At 41.6% G+C, this 21,641-nt stretch overlaps 1 protein-coding gene across 3 annotated transcripts; it reads right to left on the reverse strand.

Annotated features, from left to right (window-relative positions):
* Positions 1-420: 420 nt before the first annotated feature.
* On the reverse strand, positions 421-13,267 carry LOC139542087 (zinc finger protein 345-like). 3 transcript variants are annotated; one of them, XM_071347116.1, is made up of 5 exons: positions 12,825-13,267; positions 10,315-10,480; positions 3,446-3,527; positions 2,891-3,227; positions 421-2,494 (listed from the first exon to the last, which is right to left on the reverse strand). In XM_071347116.1, the coding sequence occupies exons 1-5, from the start codon at positions 13,113-13,115 to the stop codon at positions 917-919; spliced, it is 2,454 nt and encodes an 817-aa protein (XP_071203217.1). In that variant the 5' UTR covers positions 13,116-13,267; the 3' UTR covers positions 421-916. The 3 variants fall into 3 exon arrangements, with proteins under 3 accessions (XP_071203217.1, XP_071203218.1, XP_071203219.1); XM_071347117.1 differs by lacking the exon at positions 12,825-13,267 and adding an exon at positions 12,195-12,535; XM_071347118.1 differs by lacking the exon at positions 10,315-10,480 and having other exon boundaries at positions 12,825-13,264.
* Between the last annotated feature and the right edge of the window lie 8,374 nt (positions 13,268-21,641).

Genomic DNA, 21,641 nt, shown 5'->3' on the forward strand with positions numbered 1-21,641 from the left:
GCACGGAGTTGCAGTGCCTTAGACCGCTGCGCCACTCGGTAGCACTCGACATTGCCCTGTGGAGGGTGCCGTATTCCGGATGGGACGGGTGTCCTGACTCTGTGGTCACTAAAGATCCCATGGCACTTATAGTAAGAGTAGGGGTGTTAACCCCGGTGTCCTGGCTAAATTCCCAATCTGGCCCTCATACCATCATAGTCACCTAATCATCCCCAGCTTACAATTGGCTCATTCATCCCCCTCCTCGCCCCTGTAACTATTCCCCAGGTCATTGCTGTAAATGAAAATGTGTTATCGGTCAACTTACCTGGTAAAATAAGGCTTGAATAAATGTAAATACCCGTCGGTTACATTGTGCCGGCCCTAGTATAAGAATGTCTTGACTTTGGGTTGCAAACATTTTGGAAAAGGTAGCAGTAATATCATTTACATTTAATAATACAAGTATAATAAACATGCTATATTGAAAAGTTTTACAATTGTGTCGGCAAAATATATAAATTGGAATCCAAGATAGTCTTTGATAAAAGGTTAAGTATAGGAGGCACTTTCCATTGTCTGCAGTAGTAGTTATTGAACTCTTTTCATAAATGATCATATCTGATCATCTAGACATCAACTTATGTCAAGTTTGTTAGAACACAAAATGTTGAACATTAGGAATCGGGTGGCAGGCTGATGGCCAGGGCTCAATGTAAGTCTGCATTGCAATGTAGACTCTGTAATGCAAATTAGTGCTCTACACAGGGAATAGGTTACCATTTGGGAGGCACAGTAGTTTCCTCGTTGAACCGCATTTAGAATGGAATCTTGAACCTTGAACATTTGTGTCCCTTCATAACAGCATTTGTCTTCTTCAATGTATACAAAATATAGAAAACCAGAAAACACTGGACAACTCTTCAGTAACTAACAGTTAATTTGGCATCGGGTCAAAAGCCTCATCTACATTTTGAATTGACCAACAACTCTCTAAAAGTTCAGAAAGAGCCGTCTCTATTGATGGTACTTGTTCATCCAGGTTAGATCCAACAAGCTCTTCGCAAGGAGTTCCCTCATGCATCTCTCTAATGGTTTTTGGTCTTCCCCTGCCTCTCCCCCTTCCTCTGCTTGGGGCTTTCCTTTTGCTCCCCCTCTCCCCCACCACCTCCGGGTCGCTTTGCCTCTCTTCCTCCTGCTCCCACTGTTTTGCAGATTTGTGTTCATTCAGGTTCGATCCATCAAGCTCTTTACCAACAGTTCCTGCATAGATCTTTCTGCTGGTCCCTGGTCTTCCTTTTGGTCTGCCTATTGGTCTACCTGTACTCCTCCTTTTGCTCCCACTCTCTTCTTCCTCTGGGTTGAAGTCAGAGTCACTGTTGCTCCTGCTCTCCTCCTCTTCTGGGTTGAATTCTGAGTCACTGTTCTTACTCTCCACAAACTCCTCAGGGTCAAAGGTCTGTCGTTTCCTCTTCCTCCCTGCCCTGCGTGCCCTCTTCACTCTCTTCTGCCAAGTCTCTGCGTTTGGCTCTCGACTCTCCTCTATCATTACCTGTTGTTCAGTCTGAGTCGCTGAGTTTGAGATGAGCTCCTGTCCCTCTTCCTTCTCCTTGGTCCCGTAGCTAAGGCCTGGGTGGTAGCGCTGGACGTGGCTTTTCAGACTCACGTTGTGGTTGAACGACTTGTCACATTGCTGGCACTTGTACGGCCGCTCGCCCGTGTGGAGGCGCATGTGGGACTTGAGATGGCTCGCTTGGTTGAAGGAGCGCTGACACTCGGGGCATGTGTAGGACTTGTCCCCGCTGTGGACTAGCATGTGTCTTTCCAGGATGTGTTTTTTGTTGAACTCCATTTTACAGATGTTGCAAATGTGCTGTGTGGGCCCTCTGTGACCTTGAATGTGGCTGTCTCGGGCTTTAATGTCGCTAAATCGTTTGGGGCAGTCGGGGCATTCGTAGGGCTTTTCCACACGCGGGTGGCTCTCCTCGTGCCTTAGTTTCTCCGGCCTGCTCTGGAGCGGCTTGAGGCAGTACTTGCACTCGTGCACATAGCCTGGCTTGTGGATTCTTCTGTGAATGTTAAGAGAGACCTCGTTAACGAACCGCTTGCCACAGTCCTGGCAGACGAACGGCTTCACATGCTCGCAGACGTGAGCCTTGGAGCCTTTGGTGAACGTGCCGCAATCCGGGCATAGCGCCGGGGAATCCCCTTCAGAATCTGAGGCTAGAAGTTCACCTAACTCTACCTCCGGTTCCCACTCCCTATCAGAGCTCTCTTCCTCCCCCTCCATTTCTTCCTCCCCCTCCATTTCTTCCTCCCCCTCCATTTCTTCCTCCCCCACCTCTTTTTGTTCCTCCTCTAATGACTGACGTTTCTTCTTAATGGCTTTGTCGTCGTGAACTTCGTCATCCAAACAAAGAGTCGTCTCAAACACCAGGGTTTGAATGTCCTCCAGACCTTTGTTGCAGATATCACCATCGTTACTCTCCAACAGAAGACCACTTTCCTCCGCAGTCTGCAAGGACAATGAACAATAATGAGCAATAGCTACAACGAATCAGTAATAAATCTTCAATGTACTTACAATTGGCACTCTTATATCAATAGTTCCACATAACTATTGGCTAGAGAGAAACACAATGCAGATGAGAGAGGGACATCAACACCCCACAGAATCTCCCTAAATATGTAATATTCTATGGATGCATCTCAACCTATTTTGACTATGGACAAAAATACTGCCAACCTCCTGATTTCACTTAGTTTACAAATCATAGCCATAGATGATGACAATTGTGGTTACTGGTTTACTTGACACCTCCCCATTTAAAAAGTTTGTTGTTTTTATGGCTTGTGTGAATTTGCATTCATGCATTGTAAGCATTGATCAGTGAAAAATGATAAAGGCTACCTTCAAGGTCTGAGCATTGAAGGTGCCAGTCTGAGCATCAGTGGATGTGCCAGTTGAGGTACCAGCTGACGTGCCAGTTGGAGCATCAGTTGTGCCAGTTGATACTTTGGCTGCTGAGGAGGACAGGTATTCAGCTGGGAGGTTAAAGGGCTGGCTCTTCCATTGGCTCCGGTGGTCACAGTGGTTGCAGAACCGGTTGATGGTGAGCAGGGTGTCTTGGATGAACTTGTCGATGCTGCAGGAGCCTCGACAGACTGGACAAGTCTTGAACAACGGAAGGAGGCAGTCTTCGTAGACCACATACTTCCTCGCCATGTACACCGTGACAGAGTTTAACCTGGAAGAAGATATATTTTTTAATCATAGGTTACTACAGATTGGGCTTCGCAAGCAGTCCAGACAGTGAGACCGTTCAAAAGTAATTAAGCATAGTTGCATGACAATTTTCAATTTAACAGTCGCTCATAGATTAGGAGGACAGGTGGCCTAAGTCATTAGCCAAATAATTTAGAATAGTTCCCCACGGGCTACTTAAAGTAAAATGTAAGTTTATACCGGTTCACTTCCCTGTGTGGTATGTCCTCCGTAAACCTTGTATTGACTCCTACATTCTTCTGGATTGGCTGCACTTGGATGGCTGTAAATCAAATACAGTAGCATGTTAAGAGGTCATTTCCACGTAAAAAGACCCATGAGCACCAACGTGAGGTTCATAGGAGCATGTTGAATAGGATGTCAAATGAAAGCTGAAAAGTGTGCAAAGCTGTCATCAAAGGGTGGCTACTTTGAAGAATCTAAAATTTAAAATATATTGATTTGTTTAACACTTCTTTGGTTTCTGTTATTTCATAGTTTTGATGTCTTCACTATTCTACAAAGTAGAAAATAGAGGTCGGCCGATTTATTAGGGACGATTTCGAGTTTTCATAACAATTCGGCCTTTTTGGATGCCGATTATGGCCGATTACATTGCAATCCACAAGGATAATAACATAATTATGACAACATTGAAGGTTGTGCAATGTAACAGTAATATTTAGACTTAGGGTTGCCACCCGCTCAATAAAATACGGAACGGTTCCGTATTTCACTGAAAGAATAAACGTTTTGTTTTCGAAATGATAGTTTCTGGATTTGACCATATTAATGACCAAAGGCTCGTATTTCTGTGTGTTTATTATAATTAAGTATATGATTTGATAGAGCAGTCTGACTGGGCGGTGGTAGGCAGCAGCAGGCTCGTAAGCATTCATTCAAACAGCAGCTCTTAGCAATGCTGGGATGCATAGCGCTGTTTATGACTTCAAGCCTATGAACTCCCGAGATTAGGCTGGCATTACTAAAGTGCCTATAAGAACATCCAATAGTCAAAGGTATATGAAATACAAATGGTATAGAGAGAAATAGTCCTATAATTCCTATAATAACTTAAACCTAAAACTTCTTAACTGGGAATATTGAAGGCTCATGTTAAAAGGAACCACCAGCTTTCATTTGTTCTGAGCAAGGAACTTAAACATTAACTTTTTTAGATGGCACATATTTCACTTTCTTCTCCAACACTGTGTTTTTGCATTATTTAAACCAAGTTGAACATGTTTCATCATTTATGATATTATTCATTTTTATTTATTTTTAAACGGCATCGGCGTTGAAACATCATAAATGGCCACTTGCATGCTGGAGAAGTGTGCTCTTCAAGGATTAATCCCGGTTTCAAATGTAGATAGCAGACATTGTATGGCGTCGTGTGGGCAAGCGGTTTGCTGATGTCAACATTTTGAATAGAGTGCCCCATGGTGGGGTTATGGTAAGGGCAGGCATAAGCTACAGACAACGAACACAATTGCATTTTATCAAAGGCAATTTGAATGCACAGAGATAACGTGACAAGATCCTGAGGCCCATTGTCGTGCCATTCAGCCCCCGCCATCACCTCATGTTTCAGCATGATAATGCACAGCCGACAGCCCCATGTTGCAAGGATCTGTACACAATTCCTGGAAGCTGAAAAATGTCCCAGTTCTTCCATGGCCTGCATACTCAGACATGTCACCTATTGAGCATGTTTGTAATGGTCTGGATTGTGTACGACAGTGTGTTACAGTTCCCTCCAATATCCAGCAACTTCGCACAGCTATAAAAGAGTGGGACAACATTCCACAGGCCAAAATCAACAGCTTGATCAACTCTATGTGAAGGAGATCAAATCAAATGCAATTTTATTTGTCACATAGCAGATGTTAATGCGAGTGTAGCGAAATGCTTGTGCTTCTAGTTCCGACCATGCAGTAATATCTAACCTAACAATTTCACAACAATGTGCTGCATGAGGCAAATGGTGACTGGTTTTCTGGTATCTGACCAACAGATGCACATCTGTATTCAGTCATGTGAAATCAATAGATTAGGGCCTAATGAATATATTTAAATTGACTTATATGACCTTTAACTCATTCAAATCTTTGAAATTGTTGCATGCTGCGTTTTTATATTTTTGTTCAGTGTAGTTTAGGACAATTCTTTCTGCCTTCTGTGAGTTTAAGTAACATTGCCTTGTTCCTTAATTCCATTACCAAAAACCCACATTACTTTTAAGACATTTTCTAATTCCTCCCCCTCATGAGGAAGGATAATTAAAGTTCACACAAGTAACAAGGTAGACCTATCAATTAGTGTTTTTACTGATAAATGTTTATTAATTATTGAAGCTGCAATATGTAATAGATCTTTTATTCTCATTGAAAACAAGTCTAAGAAGCACTAGATCTGTTTTACGTACACTATTTCTATGCTTCCCGTTAAGTTTCATTTTTGCGTATTTTACTTTCGATTTTGTACACCAGCTTCAAACAGCTGAAAATACAATAATTGTGGTTATTGAAAAATGATTTCACAGTGGTTTCGATGGTACAATGAGTCTCTACACTATACTTGCTTGTGTTCTAGCCTGTATAGACATTGTTTTGCGAACAGTAAATAACAGTTTGAACATTTTCTACATGCCGTGTCGGATTATTTGAGTGGGGAGCTAACATGATGCAGCCCGACTCCCAGTGCAGGCTAAGTGGAGCAGGCACAGTGCGCTCACACTAAGGGAGACATACGCTGCACTGATACTGTCTTGATCGGAGAGACACATTTGACAGAAGTACCAAAAGTAAAAAATTAACGAGTCCTTTTTCATGTTCTAATATCGAAAAAGTACTGAAGTTTCGGTATACCGTGAAACACTAGTAGAACACAGTAAAGAAAAGTAGTGTATAGTTGAGTTTACAGTCCTGTACAGTAGAGGAGAACGGAGTAAAATTCAGTAACTACACAGTGGAGCACACGAGTTGAATACACTAATGTACTGTACTGAACTATACTTTCCTGAACTATACTCTACTGAGCTGTACTTTGATGTCTATGTTTCACAAGTTTGGACGTCTATGGTTCAGATTTGGTCCGGTCTGGACCAACCAAATGTGGTCATCAAATAATAGCCAGTTTGTAGAATAATACCCAAATATGCAAAGGAGGATATTGCATATTTCTACCTTTTGTGTATCTATTTGGGATACTTCACCATGAAGAGAATGACATGCATATCCATAATTATGCATTTCTGTGTAGTACAGATCAGGGACCCATGATGAAATTCCATTACCGCAATTCTTTTACGGGTGTAAATCCACTTCACTTATTACTGTAGTTCAATAAACAAAATATATATTTTTCAAACTCAAGGTGTATTGTCATTAGGGATGGATGGGCATGAGTAATCAAGTACTGGAGTATGTTCCATTTGAAACGGGGCTCAATTTGGCATTTTTCAACGTTAAACCAAAATCTGTCTTTTCGATATACAGATGTTCTATTTAGTTTATTATGCCCATTCATTAGAATTTTCTAAATAGATTAACAATTGTACATTGAACACTGCATGGGGATGAATTATGGCCAGGGCATCAGTTTGATGAGTAGCCCTAGGCTTAATGATTCTGATGAAAATACGCTCTGTCGTTATCAAACAAATGTTTTTGCATATTTTCAGTGCTGAACCTGTCTGTTTGGTGGGGGGGGGTTTAAATCAGCCGATTTTTTTATTTATATTTGTAATAATGACAATTACAACAATACTGAATGAAGCCTTTTATTTTAACTTAATATAATACATAAATAATTAATGAAAACATGTTCAATTTGGTTTAAATACTGCAAACAGTGTTGGAGAACTCAAAGTGCAATATGTGCCATGTAAAAAAGCTAACGTTTAAGTTCCTTGCTCAGAACATGAGAACATATGAAATAATTAGGAAATCTTCAGGGTTTTTTCTATGGCCGGATTTTGGCTATAGGCTATTAAAAGCAAGGTAAGCTTGGCTATGTAAAATGTCTAGGTTTCAAACAATGATATGGCTGGCTAGGTGTCATATGTAATTATTTAGGTTATGGAAATGTGTAATATTAGAATATCATTCCAATGTTGGGCAAATAGGCCTATTAGAATGCACATTTTACTCTCTCCCAGCCTGTCTGCGGGCCCGTCGGCCCCGAGTTGAGGTTTTGTGTGCTGGGAGTTGCTGTGGCATTTGCATTGTCTATAGACTATGGCTAGCTACTATGGTATTCTAGAGTATATGGTTGCATCTCCCTGACCTGAACCGAATGTGGTAAAATGTGGTAAGTATTTCTGCCTCACGCAGCAACACTGCCTGGCTGGGGGCTGTGCATACGCATGTGAAGAGCTGAGTGACAGATTAATTTTTAGAAATGCGTCACACGGGCATAAATTGGTTTAATTTACTTGAAACTGAAGTCTACTATAGTGAGACTTTGTCCTTGTGTTTCTTGGCTATTTACATAGAAAACAACCTAGCTTGTGAACAAAACTATGTTTGAGTTTCAACTGTTAGGAAAGAGAAGACAACGCTTCTACTAGTCAGACCCTCAATCTCAGTTACAAACAGGACTCGAATCGCATTACCACGGTAACCTCCTGCCCCGTGAACATTTTCTCATCTGATATTTTGGTTAAAAAATGAAATGCAACAATATACCACATTACTTCTTACTAGTAATACATTTGTTTTAATAACATTACAAATGCTCGTGTTTTGTTGGTGTAATTTTCAGAGGTGTAAAGTACTTAAGTAAAACTACTTTACTATTTATATTTTTGACAACTTTTACTTCACTACATTTAGCTCCCGAGTGGCTCAGCGGTCTAAGGCACTGCATCTCAGTGCTAGAGGCGTCACTACAGACCCTGGTTCGATCCCGGGCTGTATTGGCCCAGCGTTGTCCGGGTTAGGGGAGGGTTTGGCCAGGGTAGGCCGTCATTGTAAAATAAGGATTTGTTCTTAACTGACTTGCCTGGTTAAATATATATTTTTAAATAAAATAATGTACTTTTTACCCCATACATTTTCCCTGACACCCAAAAGTACTAGTTACATTTTGAATGCTTAGCAGGACAGGAAGATGGTCCAATTCACGCACTTATATATATTTTTTTATTTAACTAGGCAAGTCAGTTAAGAACAAATTCTTGTTTACAATTACAGCCTACCCCGGCCAAACCCTAACATGCTGACCACACTGCTCGCGTCGCAAAATAAATTTACACATACGTTATTCAATCATTGCACCCACACTGCCCGCGAGCATCTGTGTGGCCAGGCGCTAAAATAGAAATTGGTTCTATTCGTGACGCTCAACGCACTGCAAGTCCGACCTCTCCCGTCTCCTCATTTGGTTTTTAAGAGCATATATCCACGTGACATCTCCTCATTGGTTTTTAGGTGCATATACCGACGTGGGTGATTGAAAGATGAACTTAGGTCCACACTCCGGTCGGTTGTAGTAATGCTGTAAAGTTGGTTGCCAACCACCATTATAAAGTCCAAAGAAGAAAAAGAAGCCTGAAGGAAGGAGAGATGACCAGAAACGAATTCGGTTTACCGTTTTATATGCGGATTAATTGTCTGAGGACCTTGTGCATTTCAGATAAAATAACAACCCAATGTTTATATACCAGGACAAATTAGCTAGCAACAGCAAGCTAGCTAGGTAGGTAAATTGCCATAAATGTTAAATGCTTTTTGACCTGTCCCCAAATTAATATAATTGGTTCAGCTTTTGTTTTGAATTTTTAACCTGCGTATCCTGATCGCTTCTGGTGTGCGTGAACAAAATCAACTTGTGCGGTTTGGTCAGCATGTAACGATGCTCGGCCAATTGTGCGCCGCCCTATAGGACTCGAATCGAACCAGGATCTGTAGTGACACCTCTAGCACTGAGATGCAGTGCCTTAGACTGTTGTGCCACTCGGGAGGCCCAAGAGAACATCCCTGGCATCTCTATTTTCTCTGATCTGACGGACTCACTAAACACAAATGCTTCATTTGTAAATGATGTCTGAGTGTTGGAGTACGCCCCTGGCTATCCGTAAATAAATAAAAACAAGAAAATGGTGCCGTCTGGTTTGCTTAAAATAAGGAATTTGAAATGGTTTATACTTTTACTTCTGATACTTAAGTATATTTTAGCAATTACATTTACTTTTTGGGATATTTTGGCTCTGAAAGAAATCTACCTGCCACAGTGGCCTGGCCATTAGCAAGTGGTGGTGCTCAAAGCGACCATTCTTCAGTGACTGAAGACAGAGGGTGAAGGCTGCGGAACACACGCACACACACGCTCTTTGTTTAATGGGGCAGCTGGTGGTGGAATGTAACGTCTCTAATTTAAGATTATTCAGTAACCAGTTCACAATAACATTGTTCTCGCTTAGATATTGTTTACATGTGGTTCGATTTAATAATTATAATGTATTAATTGAACAATGTAATGGATGTTTGTCTGTTTTCATTATGTTATAAAAAGTTTTTTTCTTAACAAATTAAGTTTGTAATATAGACTGTATCTGTCTCAGAAATGGACCAATTACTTTAAAAGCAGTGCAAATGACCTAGACTCATTTTGGCCTATTTAAACATATAAAAAACAAGTATTTTAATTTTGGGACGGTTCAAGTTCGGTTTGAGTTAATTGCACTTCGGGTCGGTGCGAGCTCTGCCTCTAATCCCCTTCACCATTTTGTCCTCATCATTCAGATTATTCAAATTCAATCATGGAAGTGTTCAAAGTGATTTAAAAAAGGGACAATAGATCACTGAGTACCAGGCCATTAGAGAGGGCCATTCGCAAATTGGGTAGGCCACCCATCAACTGCATTAATTTGCAGAGTTTTGGAAGGGATTACATTGACTGCGGTCATGATTTGTGACTGCCGGTGTGGCGGTAATACGGTCACCATGACAGCCTAGTGTCAGCGCAATGCCGCTACCGAGCAATTGCCCTACACATCAATTAATTTCAGCTGTATTTGAAAAGAAGTTAACTATTCTACAAAAGATACAAGCCATATGCCTCACCTTTGTTTTTATTTTTTTCTCTGTAATAATAAGCCTGTGTTGACACGTTGTGTTTTAGCGGTACCAGAACGGGTCTTGGAGGTGATGGTACCATAATGTTGCATACTGGTGGTGGTTCATATTGGCATCCCTCATCTTTTGTCACACCTGACGTCATGTGTTCCACCTAAACAAAACAAGTACAATGTAAACAGGGGTTAGGAATATTTGCCTAGATACGCTAGCTATTTTCTGTATACTTTGCCGACGGTACAACGTCGAACTTCAAGTTCAGCCTTTTCGCAAATCCCATCTTCACTTGAGTAAAGTTGGTGAAACACTCGTCTGTAATGTGAACCCTGCAGAAGTAACTTTAACCTTTTCATCAGGCTTAATGTTACACTCAGCAAGAAACAGCACCCACTCCACCAGGAGTCAAGGGTCTTGAGGAAGGCTGTGTTTGAAATGCTAACGAATTCTTGGCACATCCTGTTACCGAACAAGACCACTGAGTACCAGGCCGTTAGTGAGGGCTGTTAGCAAGTTTGGTAGGCGACATCAGCGCCATTCATTTGCGCAGTTTTGGATGGGATTACATTCTAATATTTAATGTTCAATAAATTGACTGGTGAGCTAATGTGGCTCATTTCAGTGGATTCAAGAGTCTGTGTAATCTCTACATAGTTGTGTTCTGTGGGTGTCACTGAGTACGCTGATACTCCATTTCATGGGTGCACACTATAGGTAAACTATACAGTCCCATATGAATGTTTATTACACACAATAGGTTGACTGGTACAGTCTGATATGAATGTCCAATGCACACAATAGACTGACTGGGGAGGTTATTTCCTACAATCAAAGTCCTGCAATAAGAGCTATGAAACTAATATGTGTAAACTCTTTGGAATTATATGTGGGTGTCACTGAGTTTCATGGGTGCACTCCATAGGTAACGCTGTACAGTATATACAGTGCTGTGAAAAAGTATTTTCCCCCTTTCTGATTCTCTATTTCTGCATATTGTTTTTTATACTGAATTGTCAGATATTTTACAAATAAAAAAGTGTATACTTTTATTTAATTAACAAAGTTATGCAACACCTAATTGTTTGGTGTTCCCCAGGCACAATAGGACCCATGTCATCCAAAAAGTTGACTCAAGTTTGCCAAAAAGCACCTGGATGATCATCAAGACTCTTGGAAGAATGTTCTATGGACAGATGATTCAAAAGTATAACTTTTTGGATGACATGGGTCCCATTATGCCTGGCGAAAACCAAACACTGCGTTCCACAGTAAGAACCTCATACCAACGGTCAAGCATGGTGGTGGTAGTAGTGTGATGGTTTGGGGATGCTTTGCTGCCTCAGGATCTGCACAACTTGCCTTAAAACCTCTTAGCGCTAGGGGTCAGAATTTTTTATTTTCTTAAAATAACTTTCCCAAGGTAAACGGACATTTTCTCAGGTGCCAGCAAACACGTTCCCCAAACATTAGGAACGTATTTCCTCCAACGTTTAATGAAAAAACTAGTTTTTCGGAAGACGTGTGAGCAGAGAGCGCCCACTGTATGCGCTTTATCCAGGTGTACATTACAGGATATTGCTCCGATTTAGCGGTCCTAGTCAAGTTTGATATCGGAGACAAAATCCCTATGTCGTTGCCTACTCGGACCCCGAGGTCGTCACTGAGGCTCATTTATTGTGAGCGGGTCAGAGATGCTATCTGAGGGTTACGGATGTCTTCGAGCAGTCCCACTCCCAGACGTCCCGATAAAATCAAACATGTCGTCACAAAAAAGAGAAGAAGCCAGTGAGATGACGTTTCGTATTGTTTTCCCCGTTGTTTTTGCTAGCTAGCTAATTATCAACTAACGTTAGGGAGACAGATAAACTTACCGATACTTCATGAATCGGAAAAATAGTTGGGATGGCGTCCGGTTTCAGAACAAATAGTTTGGCATACCCCATTGACTTCGGCCCCCAATTTAGAAACGAATCCCTGTTGAAATGCGCGCTGCAAATTCGTGTTGTAGTACCGATATGCACATCTGGGTTTGAATTAAAAAGAAACTGCACCCACTGTCTTCTGATTTCAGGGTCTTTAGGAAGACTGTGTAAAGTATCAGTCCTGGCTTTGGAACAACCAAGAAAGCTGCAAGCAGTTACCGGCGGTATGTGCGACATGGTGGAGTGGCTAACTGTTAGCTAACGTAACTGTTTACATTCTTCAGAATACAAGTCTGTTAGGTTTGGGGAAGGGGGGGGTGTACAAAGTGCATGCACTATTCTGATTACGTAGTGCCACCGTATGGACTGGAGTTTATATAATCCAATGTCCTTAACTACCCCACGTCTCCAACATATTGTAGCGCGGGAGCTAGCTAGCTAACATTAACCCCCCTTTCAACATTGTTTTAGGACTTTCACGATTGCTGCTAGCAAAGACTGATTATGATCGACTGTGTTGATGTGCATCGGCATTACAAGATATAGCATGTCCTTTACATTATCTAGTTTAACACTTACTACTTGGTTGGTTGCCGGGTGCAAGATGGATGGGACAGAACCTTGTTGGAGGATCAAGCTCTTAGCAAATCCACTTGTGTACCTATCCTGATTTGCAATGCAGTCCGATGAGAAGTGTGCTGTGCATATGCGCAGGTACTGACTGAACTTCTCTGGCACTTGATTATTAAAAATAAATTGAAGCCAGATCAGACGAAGTGTCTGTTCTGATGGAAGACCATGCAAAGAAACATTTTCAGCCTTGCAGCCACCTACTGCACAAACTATCTCTCTCTTGCTTTTGCTTGTCATGACTTAAAATTAAATCACCGATGAAAGGAAAAGTAATCAATATATTTGTCAACGCCAACAATGATCAATTCTCAAGGTAGCTAGCACTGGAGCCTGATGGGATAGTTCCACTGAAGTATAAAACGTTGCTTTACCAACTGCTGTCAAGCAGGCAAGAATAAATATGTACTTCCGAGTCACGGATTTTTGGACTGGATTTAGAATAAGAGTCCCGTCCTGTATACGTTTGTAAATTAAAAATGAAGGTGAAAATTATGGAAATGTGCATATCGATACATTTTACACTAGTTATCATACAAATAATAATTAAGTATTTGCGATATTCTGTCATTTATTTTTTCAAGCCTAAATGGTCAACATTGTTTTTTGTGTGTACTCCTATCATTTATTGCACCATACACAATTTGATGTACTTTGTGTTGGAGTTAAAGCTGTATCCATTCTACTCCGAAGCTCTTCTAGTTTCCAAATCCACAGAATTTACACCAAGAGGAGCATCCCTACTCATTCTGCGGCCCTTAAAGAGTGGCCTATCAGCCTAAATCCAATAGTTTTTTTCATATTGGACATACATATTGCACTGTAAACAATATTATGTATGTTGTGTCACAGCAAAATGGGGGTCAATTCTACTCAGAAGCACTTCTGGTTTCCAAATCTAGAGTTTTCACTCAGAGGAGCGTGGCTGCTCATTTTGCGGCCCTTAAAAAGGTTGCCAATCTGCTTCAAAATGTTTATATTGGACATACAGTACCAGTCAAAAGTTTGGACACATATACTCATTCAAGGGTTTTTCTTTATTTTGACTATTTTCTACATTGTAGAATAATAGTGAAGACATCAAAAGACATATGGAATCATGTAGTAACCAAAAAAGTGTTAAACAAATCAAAATATATTTTTGATCTTAGACTCTTCAAACTTTGCACACTCTTGGCATTCTCTCCACCAGCTTCATGGGGTAGTCACCTGAAATGCATTTCAGTTAACAGGTGTGCCTTGTTAAAAGTTCATTTGTGGAATTTCTTTCCTTAATGTGTTTGAGCCAATCAGTTATGTTGTGACAAGGTAGGGTAAGTTATACAGAAGATAGCCCTATTTAGTAAAATACCAAGTCCATATTATGGCAAGAACTGCTCAAATAAGCAAAGAGAAATGACAGTCCATCATTGCTTTAAGACATGAAGGTCAGTCAATGCGGTAGGTGTGTCCAAACTTTTGACTGGTACTGTACATATTTCACATATTGGACATACATATTGAATCGTGCAAAATTCAGACCCCTTGACTTTTTCCACATTTTGTTACATTACAGCCTTATTCTAAAATGGATTAAATAAATAAAATTCCTCAATCTACACACAATACCCCATAATGACAAAGCAAAAACAGGTCTTAAGAAATGTTTGCAAATGTATTACAAATAAAAAACAGATACCTTATTTACATAAGTATTCAGACCCTTTGCTGTGAGACTCGAAATTGAGCTCCGGTGTATCCTGTTTCCATTGATCATCCTTGAGATGTTTCTACAACTTGATTGGAGTCCACCTGTGGTAATTCAGTTGATTGGACATGATATGGAAAGGCACACACCTGTCTATATAAGATCCCACAGTTGACAGTGCATGTCAGAGCAAAAACCAAGCCATGAGGTCGAAGGCATTGTCCGTAGAGCTCCGAGACAGGATTGTGTCGAGGCACAGATCTGGGGAAGGGTACCAAAAAATGTCTGCAACATTGAAGGTCCCCAAGAACACAGTAGCCTCCATCATTCTTAAATGGAAGAAGTTTGGAACCACCAAGACTCTTCCTAGAGGTGGCTGAGCAATTTGGAGAGAAGGGCCTTGGTCAGGGAGGTGACCAAGAATCCGATGGTCACTCTGACAGAGCTCCAGAGTTCCTCTGTGGAGATGGGAGAACCTTCCAGAAGGACAACCATCTATGCAGCACTCCACCAATCAGGCCTTTATGGTAGAGTAGCCAGAAGGAAGCCACTCCTCAGTAAATGGCACTTGACAACCCGCTTAGAGTTTGTCAAAAGGCACCTAATGGACTGGACTCTCAGACCATAAGAAACAATATTTTCTGGTCTGATGAAATCAAGATTGTAACTCTTTGGCCTGAACGCCAAGCATCACGTCCAGAGGAAACCTGGCGCCATCCCTACGGTGAATCATGGTGGTGGCAGCATCATGCTGTGGGGATGTTTTTCAGTGGCAGGGACTGGGAAACTAGTCAGGATCGAGGGAAAGATGAACGGGGCAAAGCACAGAGATCCTTGATTAAAACCTGCTCCAGAGCACTCAGGACCTCAGACTGGGGTGAATGTTCACCTTCTAACAGGACAACAACCCTAAGCACACAGCCAAGACATTGCAGGAGTGGCTTCGGGTCAAGTCTCTGAATGTCCTTGAGTGGCCCAGCCAAAGCCCAGACTTGAACCCGATCGAGCTTGTAGCGTCATAACCAAGAAGACTCAAGGCTGTAATCTCTTCCAAAGTTGCTTCAACAAAGTACTGAGGCCTCTGAATGCTTATGTACATTTAGCTACATAAGACCGAATCCAGGTGGTGAGTCACATATGATATTTCAATTTTTATTTTTAATACACTTGCAAAAAAATCAAACCCTGTGTTTGCTTTGTCATTATGGGGTATTGTGTGTAGATTTGAGGGGGAAAACCGATTTAATACATTTTAGAATAAGGTTGTAACGTATCAAAATGTGGAAAAAGTCAAGGGTCTGAATACTTTCCGAATGTACTGTATCTGTAAGGTCCCTCTATCGAGCAGTGAATTTCAAACACAGATTCAACCACAAAGACCAAGGGAGGTTTTCCAATGCCTCATAAAGAAGGGCACCGATTGGTATATGTGTAACAAAATAAACATTGAATATAATTTTGAGAAACAAATCTATTTTATCCATTTTGAATTCAGGCTGTCACACAAAATGTGGAATAAGTCAAGGGGTATGAATACTTTCTGAAGGCGTTGTATGTCCAAAATGAAAAACAGATTTTATTTAGGCTGATTGGCCACTCTAAGCACTGCAGAATGAGCAGTGACGCTCCTCTGGGTCTAAACTCTGTGGATTTGGACAGTAGAAGTGCTCCTGCGTAGAATGGAGCCCCCCTTTAATGCGACACAATGATGTACTGTGCAATATATATGTCCAATATGAAAAACATACTGAACATTGTGCAGTAACACTAGGATTTTAACTTTTTTTCTAAAGTTGATAAAAAATAATTCTAAGATTAATATTGTTATTACTAGTGTATAAATAATGTTTTGTTGTATTACTTTTGCTACCATGATAACGTGCTAGTAATCATTACTTTTAATGGTGTTAACAATAATGTCAATGCTATACATTTATTTGTGCAATAGAGGCGACTAACTTTTACTTTTTTGATATTGTTAAACATTTCCTCATAACATGTTACTTAGTTCAAACATTGTATTACCATTTTCATAGTGGGACTTTTTATTTTGAAGGGAAATCGCCAAGGTCACGGCCTTATTCTTCTTATGTCTTGTTTATTCTTGCTGGCGGAATGGGGGTGCTTCACCATTAGTGCTTTTTGACGTCAGTTAGATTTTGGTTAGATATATATATATTTTTCCCACTTTTTTAAACAAATGCACTATGCATTATGTGGGTTGAATGCTGTTACAACACAGAATAAAACAATTCATAGAAGTCCCATGATGGTAGTGACTGCCCATTATTACCATTACCATCATTTATTCAAATCACATTTTATTTGTCACATACACATGGTTAGCAGATGTTAATGCGAGTGTAGCGAAATGCTTGTGCTTCTAGTTCCGACCATGCAGTAATATCTAACAATTTCACAACAACTACCTTATACACACAAGTGTAAAGGAATGAATAAGAATATGTACATAAAAATATATGAATGAGTGATGGCCGAACGGCATAGGCAAGATGCAGTAGATGGTATAGAGTACAGTATATACATATGAGATGAGTAATGTAGGGTATGTCAAAATTATATAAAGTGGCATTGTTTAAAGTGGCTAGTGATACATTTATTACATACATTTTTCCATTATTAAAGTGGCTAGAGTTGAGTCAGTATGTTGGTAGCAGACACTCAATGTTAGTGATGGCTGTTTAACAGTCTGATGGCCTTGAGATAGAAGCTGTTTTTCAGTCTCTCGGTCCCCGCTTTGATGCACCTGTACTGACCTCGCCTTCTGGATGATAGCGGGGTGAACAGGCAGTGGCTCGGGTGGTTGTTGTCCTTGATTATCTTTTTGGCCTTCCTGTGACATCGGGAGGTGTAGGTGTTTTGAAGGGCAGGTAGCTTGCTCCCGGTGATGCGTTGTGCAGACCTCACTACCCTCTGGAGAGCCTTACGGATGTGGGCGGGGCAGTTGCCGTACCAGGCGGTGATACAGCCCGACAGGATGCTCTCGATTGTGCATCTGTAAAAGTTTGTGAGTGTTTTTGGTGACAAGCCGAATTTCTTCAGCCTCCTGAGGTTGAAGAGGCGCTGCTGCGCTTTCTTCACCACGCTGTCTGTGTGGGTGGACCATTTCAGTTTGTCCGTGATGTGTACGCCGAGGAACTTAACTTTTCACCTTCTCCACTACCGTCCCGTCAATGTGGATAGGGTGCTGCTCCCTCTGATGTTTCCTGAAGTCCACGATCATCTCCTTTGTTTTGTTGACATTGAGTGTGAGGTTATTTTCCTGACACCCTCACCTCCTCCCTGTAGGCCGTCTGTAGTGTCATCTGAAAACTTGATGATTGAGTTGGAGGCGTGCATGGCCACGCAGTCATAGGTAAACAGGGGGTACAGGAGAGGGCTGAGAACGCACCCTTGTGGGGCCCCAGTGTTGAGGATTAGCGGGGTGGAGATGTTGTTACCTACCCTCACCACCTGTGGGCGGCCCGTCAGGAAGTCCAGGACCCAGTTGCACAGGGCAGAGTCGAGACCCAGGGTCTCGAGCTTAATGACGAGTTTGGAGGGTACTATGGTGTTAAATGCTGAGCTGCAGTCAATGAACAGCATTCTTACATAGGTATTCCTCTTGTCCAGATGGGTTAGGACAGTGTGATGGCGATTGCGTCGTCTGTTGACCTATTGGGCGGTAAGCTAATTGGAGTGGGTCTAGGGTGTCAGGTAGGGTGGAGGAGATATCGTCCTTGACTAGTCTCTCAAAGCACTTCATGATGACGGAAATGAGTGCTACGGGGCGGTAGTCATTTAACTCAGTTACCTTAGCTTTCTTGGGAACAGGAACAATGGTGGCCCTCTTGAAGCATGTGGGAACACCAGACTGGGATAAGGATTGATTGAATATGTCCGTAAACACACCAGCCAGCTGGTCTGCACATTCTCTGAGGACGCGTCTGGGCCTGCAGCCTTGCGAGGGTTAACACGTTTAAATGTTTTACTCACGTTGGCTGCAGTGAAGGAGAGCCCGCAGGTTTTGGTAGCGGGCAATGTCAGTGGCACTGTATTGTCCTCAAAGCGAGCAAAGAAGTTGTTTAGTTTGTCTGGGAGCAAGACATCGTGGTCCGCGAACGGGCTGGTTTCTCTTTTGTAGTCCGTGATTGACTGTAGACCCTGCCACGTACCTCTCGTGTCTGAGCCGTTGAATTACGTCTCTACTTTGTCTCTATACTGACGCTTAGCTTGTTTGATTGCCTTGCGGAGGGAATCGCTGCACTGTTTGTTTCCGGTCACCTTGCCCTGTTTAAAAGCAGTGGTTCTCGCTTTCAGTTTCGTGCGAATGCTGCCATCAATCCACGGTTTCTGGTTGGGGAATGTTTCAATAGACGCTGTGGGTACAACATCACCGATGCACTTGCTAATAAACTCGCTCACCGAATCAGCGTATTCATCAATGTTGTTGTTCGACGCTATGCGGAACATATCCCAGTCCACGTGATCGAAGCAATCTTGGAAGCGTGGAATCCGATTGGTCGGACCAGCGTTGAACAGACCTGAGCACGGGTGCTTCCTGTTTTAGTTTCTGTCTATAGGCTGGGAGCAACAAATGGAGTCGCGGTCAGCTTTTCCGAAAGGAGGGTGGGGGAGGGCCTTACATGCGTCGCGGAAGTTAGAATAACAATGATCCAGGGTTTTGCCAGCCCGGGTCGCGCAATCGATATGCTGATAAAATTTAGGGAGCCTTGTTTTCATATTAGCCTTGTTAAAATCCCCAGCTACAATAAATGCAGCCTCAGGATATGTGGTTTCCAGTTTACATAGAGTCAAATGAAGTTCGTTCATGGCCGTCGATGTGTCTGCTTGGGGGGCAATATACACGACTGTGATTATGATCGAAGAGAATTCTCTTGGTAGATAATGCAGTCTGCATTTGATTGTAAGGAATTCAAGGTCAGGTGAACGAAAGGACATGAGTTCCTGTATGTTGTTATGATCACACCACGTCTCGTTAATCATAAGGCATGTTTCTGTCGGCGCGATGCGTGAAGAAACCAGGTGGCTGTACCGACTCCGATAGCGTGTATCGAGTGAGCCATGTTTCCGTGAAACTAAGAACGTTACAGTCTCTGATGTCTCTCTGGAAGGCAACCCTTGCTCGGATTTCGTCTACCTTGTTGTCAAGAGACTGGACATTGGCGCCTTCTGCGGCGCCGTTGTTTTGGGTCGCCGGCTGGGATCCGATCCATTGTCCTGGGTGGTGGGTCAAACAGAGGATCCGCTTCGGGAAAGTCGTATTCCTGGTCATAATGTTGGTGAGTTGACGTTGCTCTTATATACAATAGTTCCTCCCGACTGTATGTAATAAAACCTAAGATTACCTGGGGTAACAATGTAAGAATTAACACATAAAAAAACGAAATACTGCATAGTTTCTTAGGAACGTGAAGCGAGGCAGCCATGTCTGTCGGCGCCGGATGCTACTTTAATTTATTCACATTAATTAACTAAAATATTTCAGTTGTTGTCTACTACATTTGTTTTATTTGATGACTTATTACATTACAAGTCATCATCTCATCTCTATAGAGCAGCTGCCAATGCTGTCTGACAAAATCACTATTTTGTAGTTCTTCAAAGTGAATAAAGCATACTTTTATGACTGCTGAATACCAACTACCAACTAATCACTTAGATCATGTATTTTCAAGTTGAGATAGCCTGCAAAGCAACAGCTGCTCTCCATATCACCTCACCTTCACGCATTTTTCTCTCTGCCATAGAGTAAAAGAAACAGACTGGACAAGTAGATGCGCAATGGATTATGGTCATTATAGTTAATTACCACAGTTTATGTGTTGAGCTATAAGAATATTGACCTGTTGGAAACTACCACTCCCTACTACATCACATAGTTCAGGCTGGATATGATTTATCTCTAGAGAAACTGCAATGTGCCAAAGGAGCTCACAGAAAAAAACCAGAATGAAATTAAATTCTAATAATTGAACCGATGTCAGCCAATTAGTTGTTTAAAAAACAAAAAATAACCAACATTTCAGTTAATCGCTCAGCGCCAGACCTTCTTCTTCTATGGTATTATGGTGGTCCGCAAACAATCGTTAGAGGTGCATGCCGCCACCTACAGTACGCGTGATAGACTATAGACCTTTTTTGACGAACGTTCTAGAATTGTTGATTATTGAATCTTGGCCCCAGACCGCTTTCTGCTGCATGGCGTTGTATTACTGGGCTTGTTCGACATTGGTTGTGGATCATTGCTAGACAACCATTTTCAAGTCTTGCCATAGATTTTCAAGGAAATTTAAGTCAAAACTGTAACTCGGCCACTCAGGAACATTCACTGTCTTCTTGGTAAACAACTTGTGTAGATTTGGCCTTGTGTTTTAGGTTATTATCCTGCTGAACGGTGAATTAATCTCCCAGTGTCTGGTGGAAAGCAGACTGAACCAGGGTTTCCTCTAGAATTTTGCATGTGCTTAGCTCATTTCAGTTTATTTTGTATCCTGAAAAACTCCCCAGTCCTTAATGATTACAAGCATACCCATAACATGATGTTGCCTCCACTTTTCTTGAAAATATGGAGAGTAGCACTCAGTAATGTATTGGATTTGCCCCAAACATAACGCTTTGTATTCAGGACATAAAGTTAAAAGAATTGCCACATTTTGTTGCAGTATTACTTTAGTGCCTTGTTGCAAACAGGATTTATGTTTTTGAATATTTGTATTCTGTACAGGCTTCCTTCTTTGCACTGTCACTTAGGTTAGTATTGTGGATTAACTACAATGTTTTTGATCCCATCCTCAGTTTTCTCCTATCACAGCCATTTAAAGCTTAACTGTTTTAAAGTTACCATTGGCCTCATGGTGAAATCCCTGAGCGGTTTCCTTCCTCTCTGGCAACTGAGATGGAAAGGAAGCCTGTATCTTTGAGTGTATTAATACACCATCCAAAGTGTAATTAATAACTTCACCATGCTCAAAGGGATATTCAATGTCTGCTTTTTTTTTACTCTTCTGTCCCTTCTTTGCGAGGCATTGGAAAACCTCCCTGGTCTCTGTGTTCAA

Source organism: Salvelinus alpinus, chromosome 17 (genome assembly GCF_045679555.1).
Source record: "Salvelinus alpinus chromosome 17, SLU_Salpinus.1, whole genome shotgun sequence".
Taxonomy (NCBI): domain Eukaryota; kingdom Metazoa; phylum Chordata; class Actinopteri; order Salmoniformes; family Salmonidae; genus Salvelinus; species Salvelinus alpinus.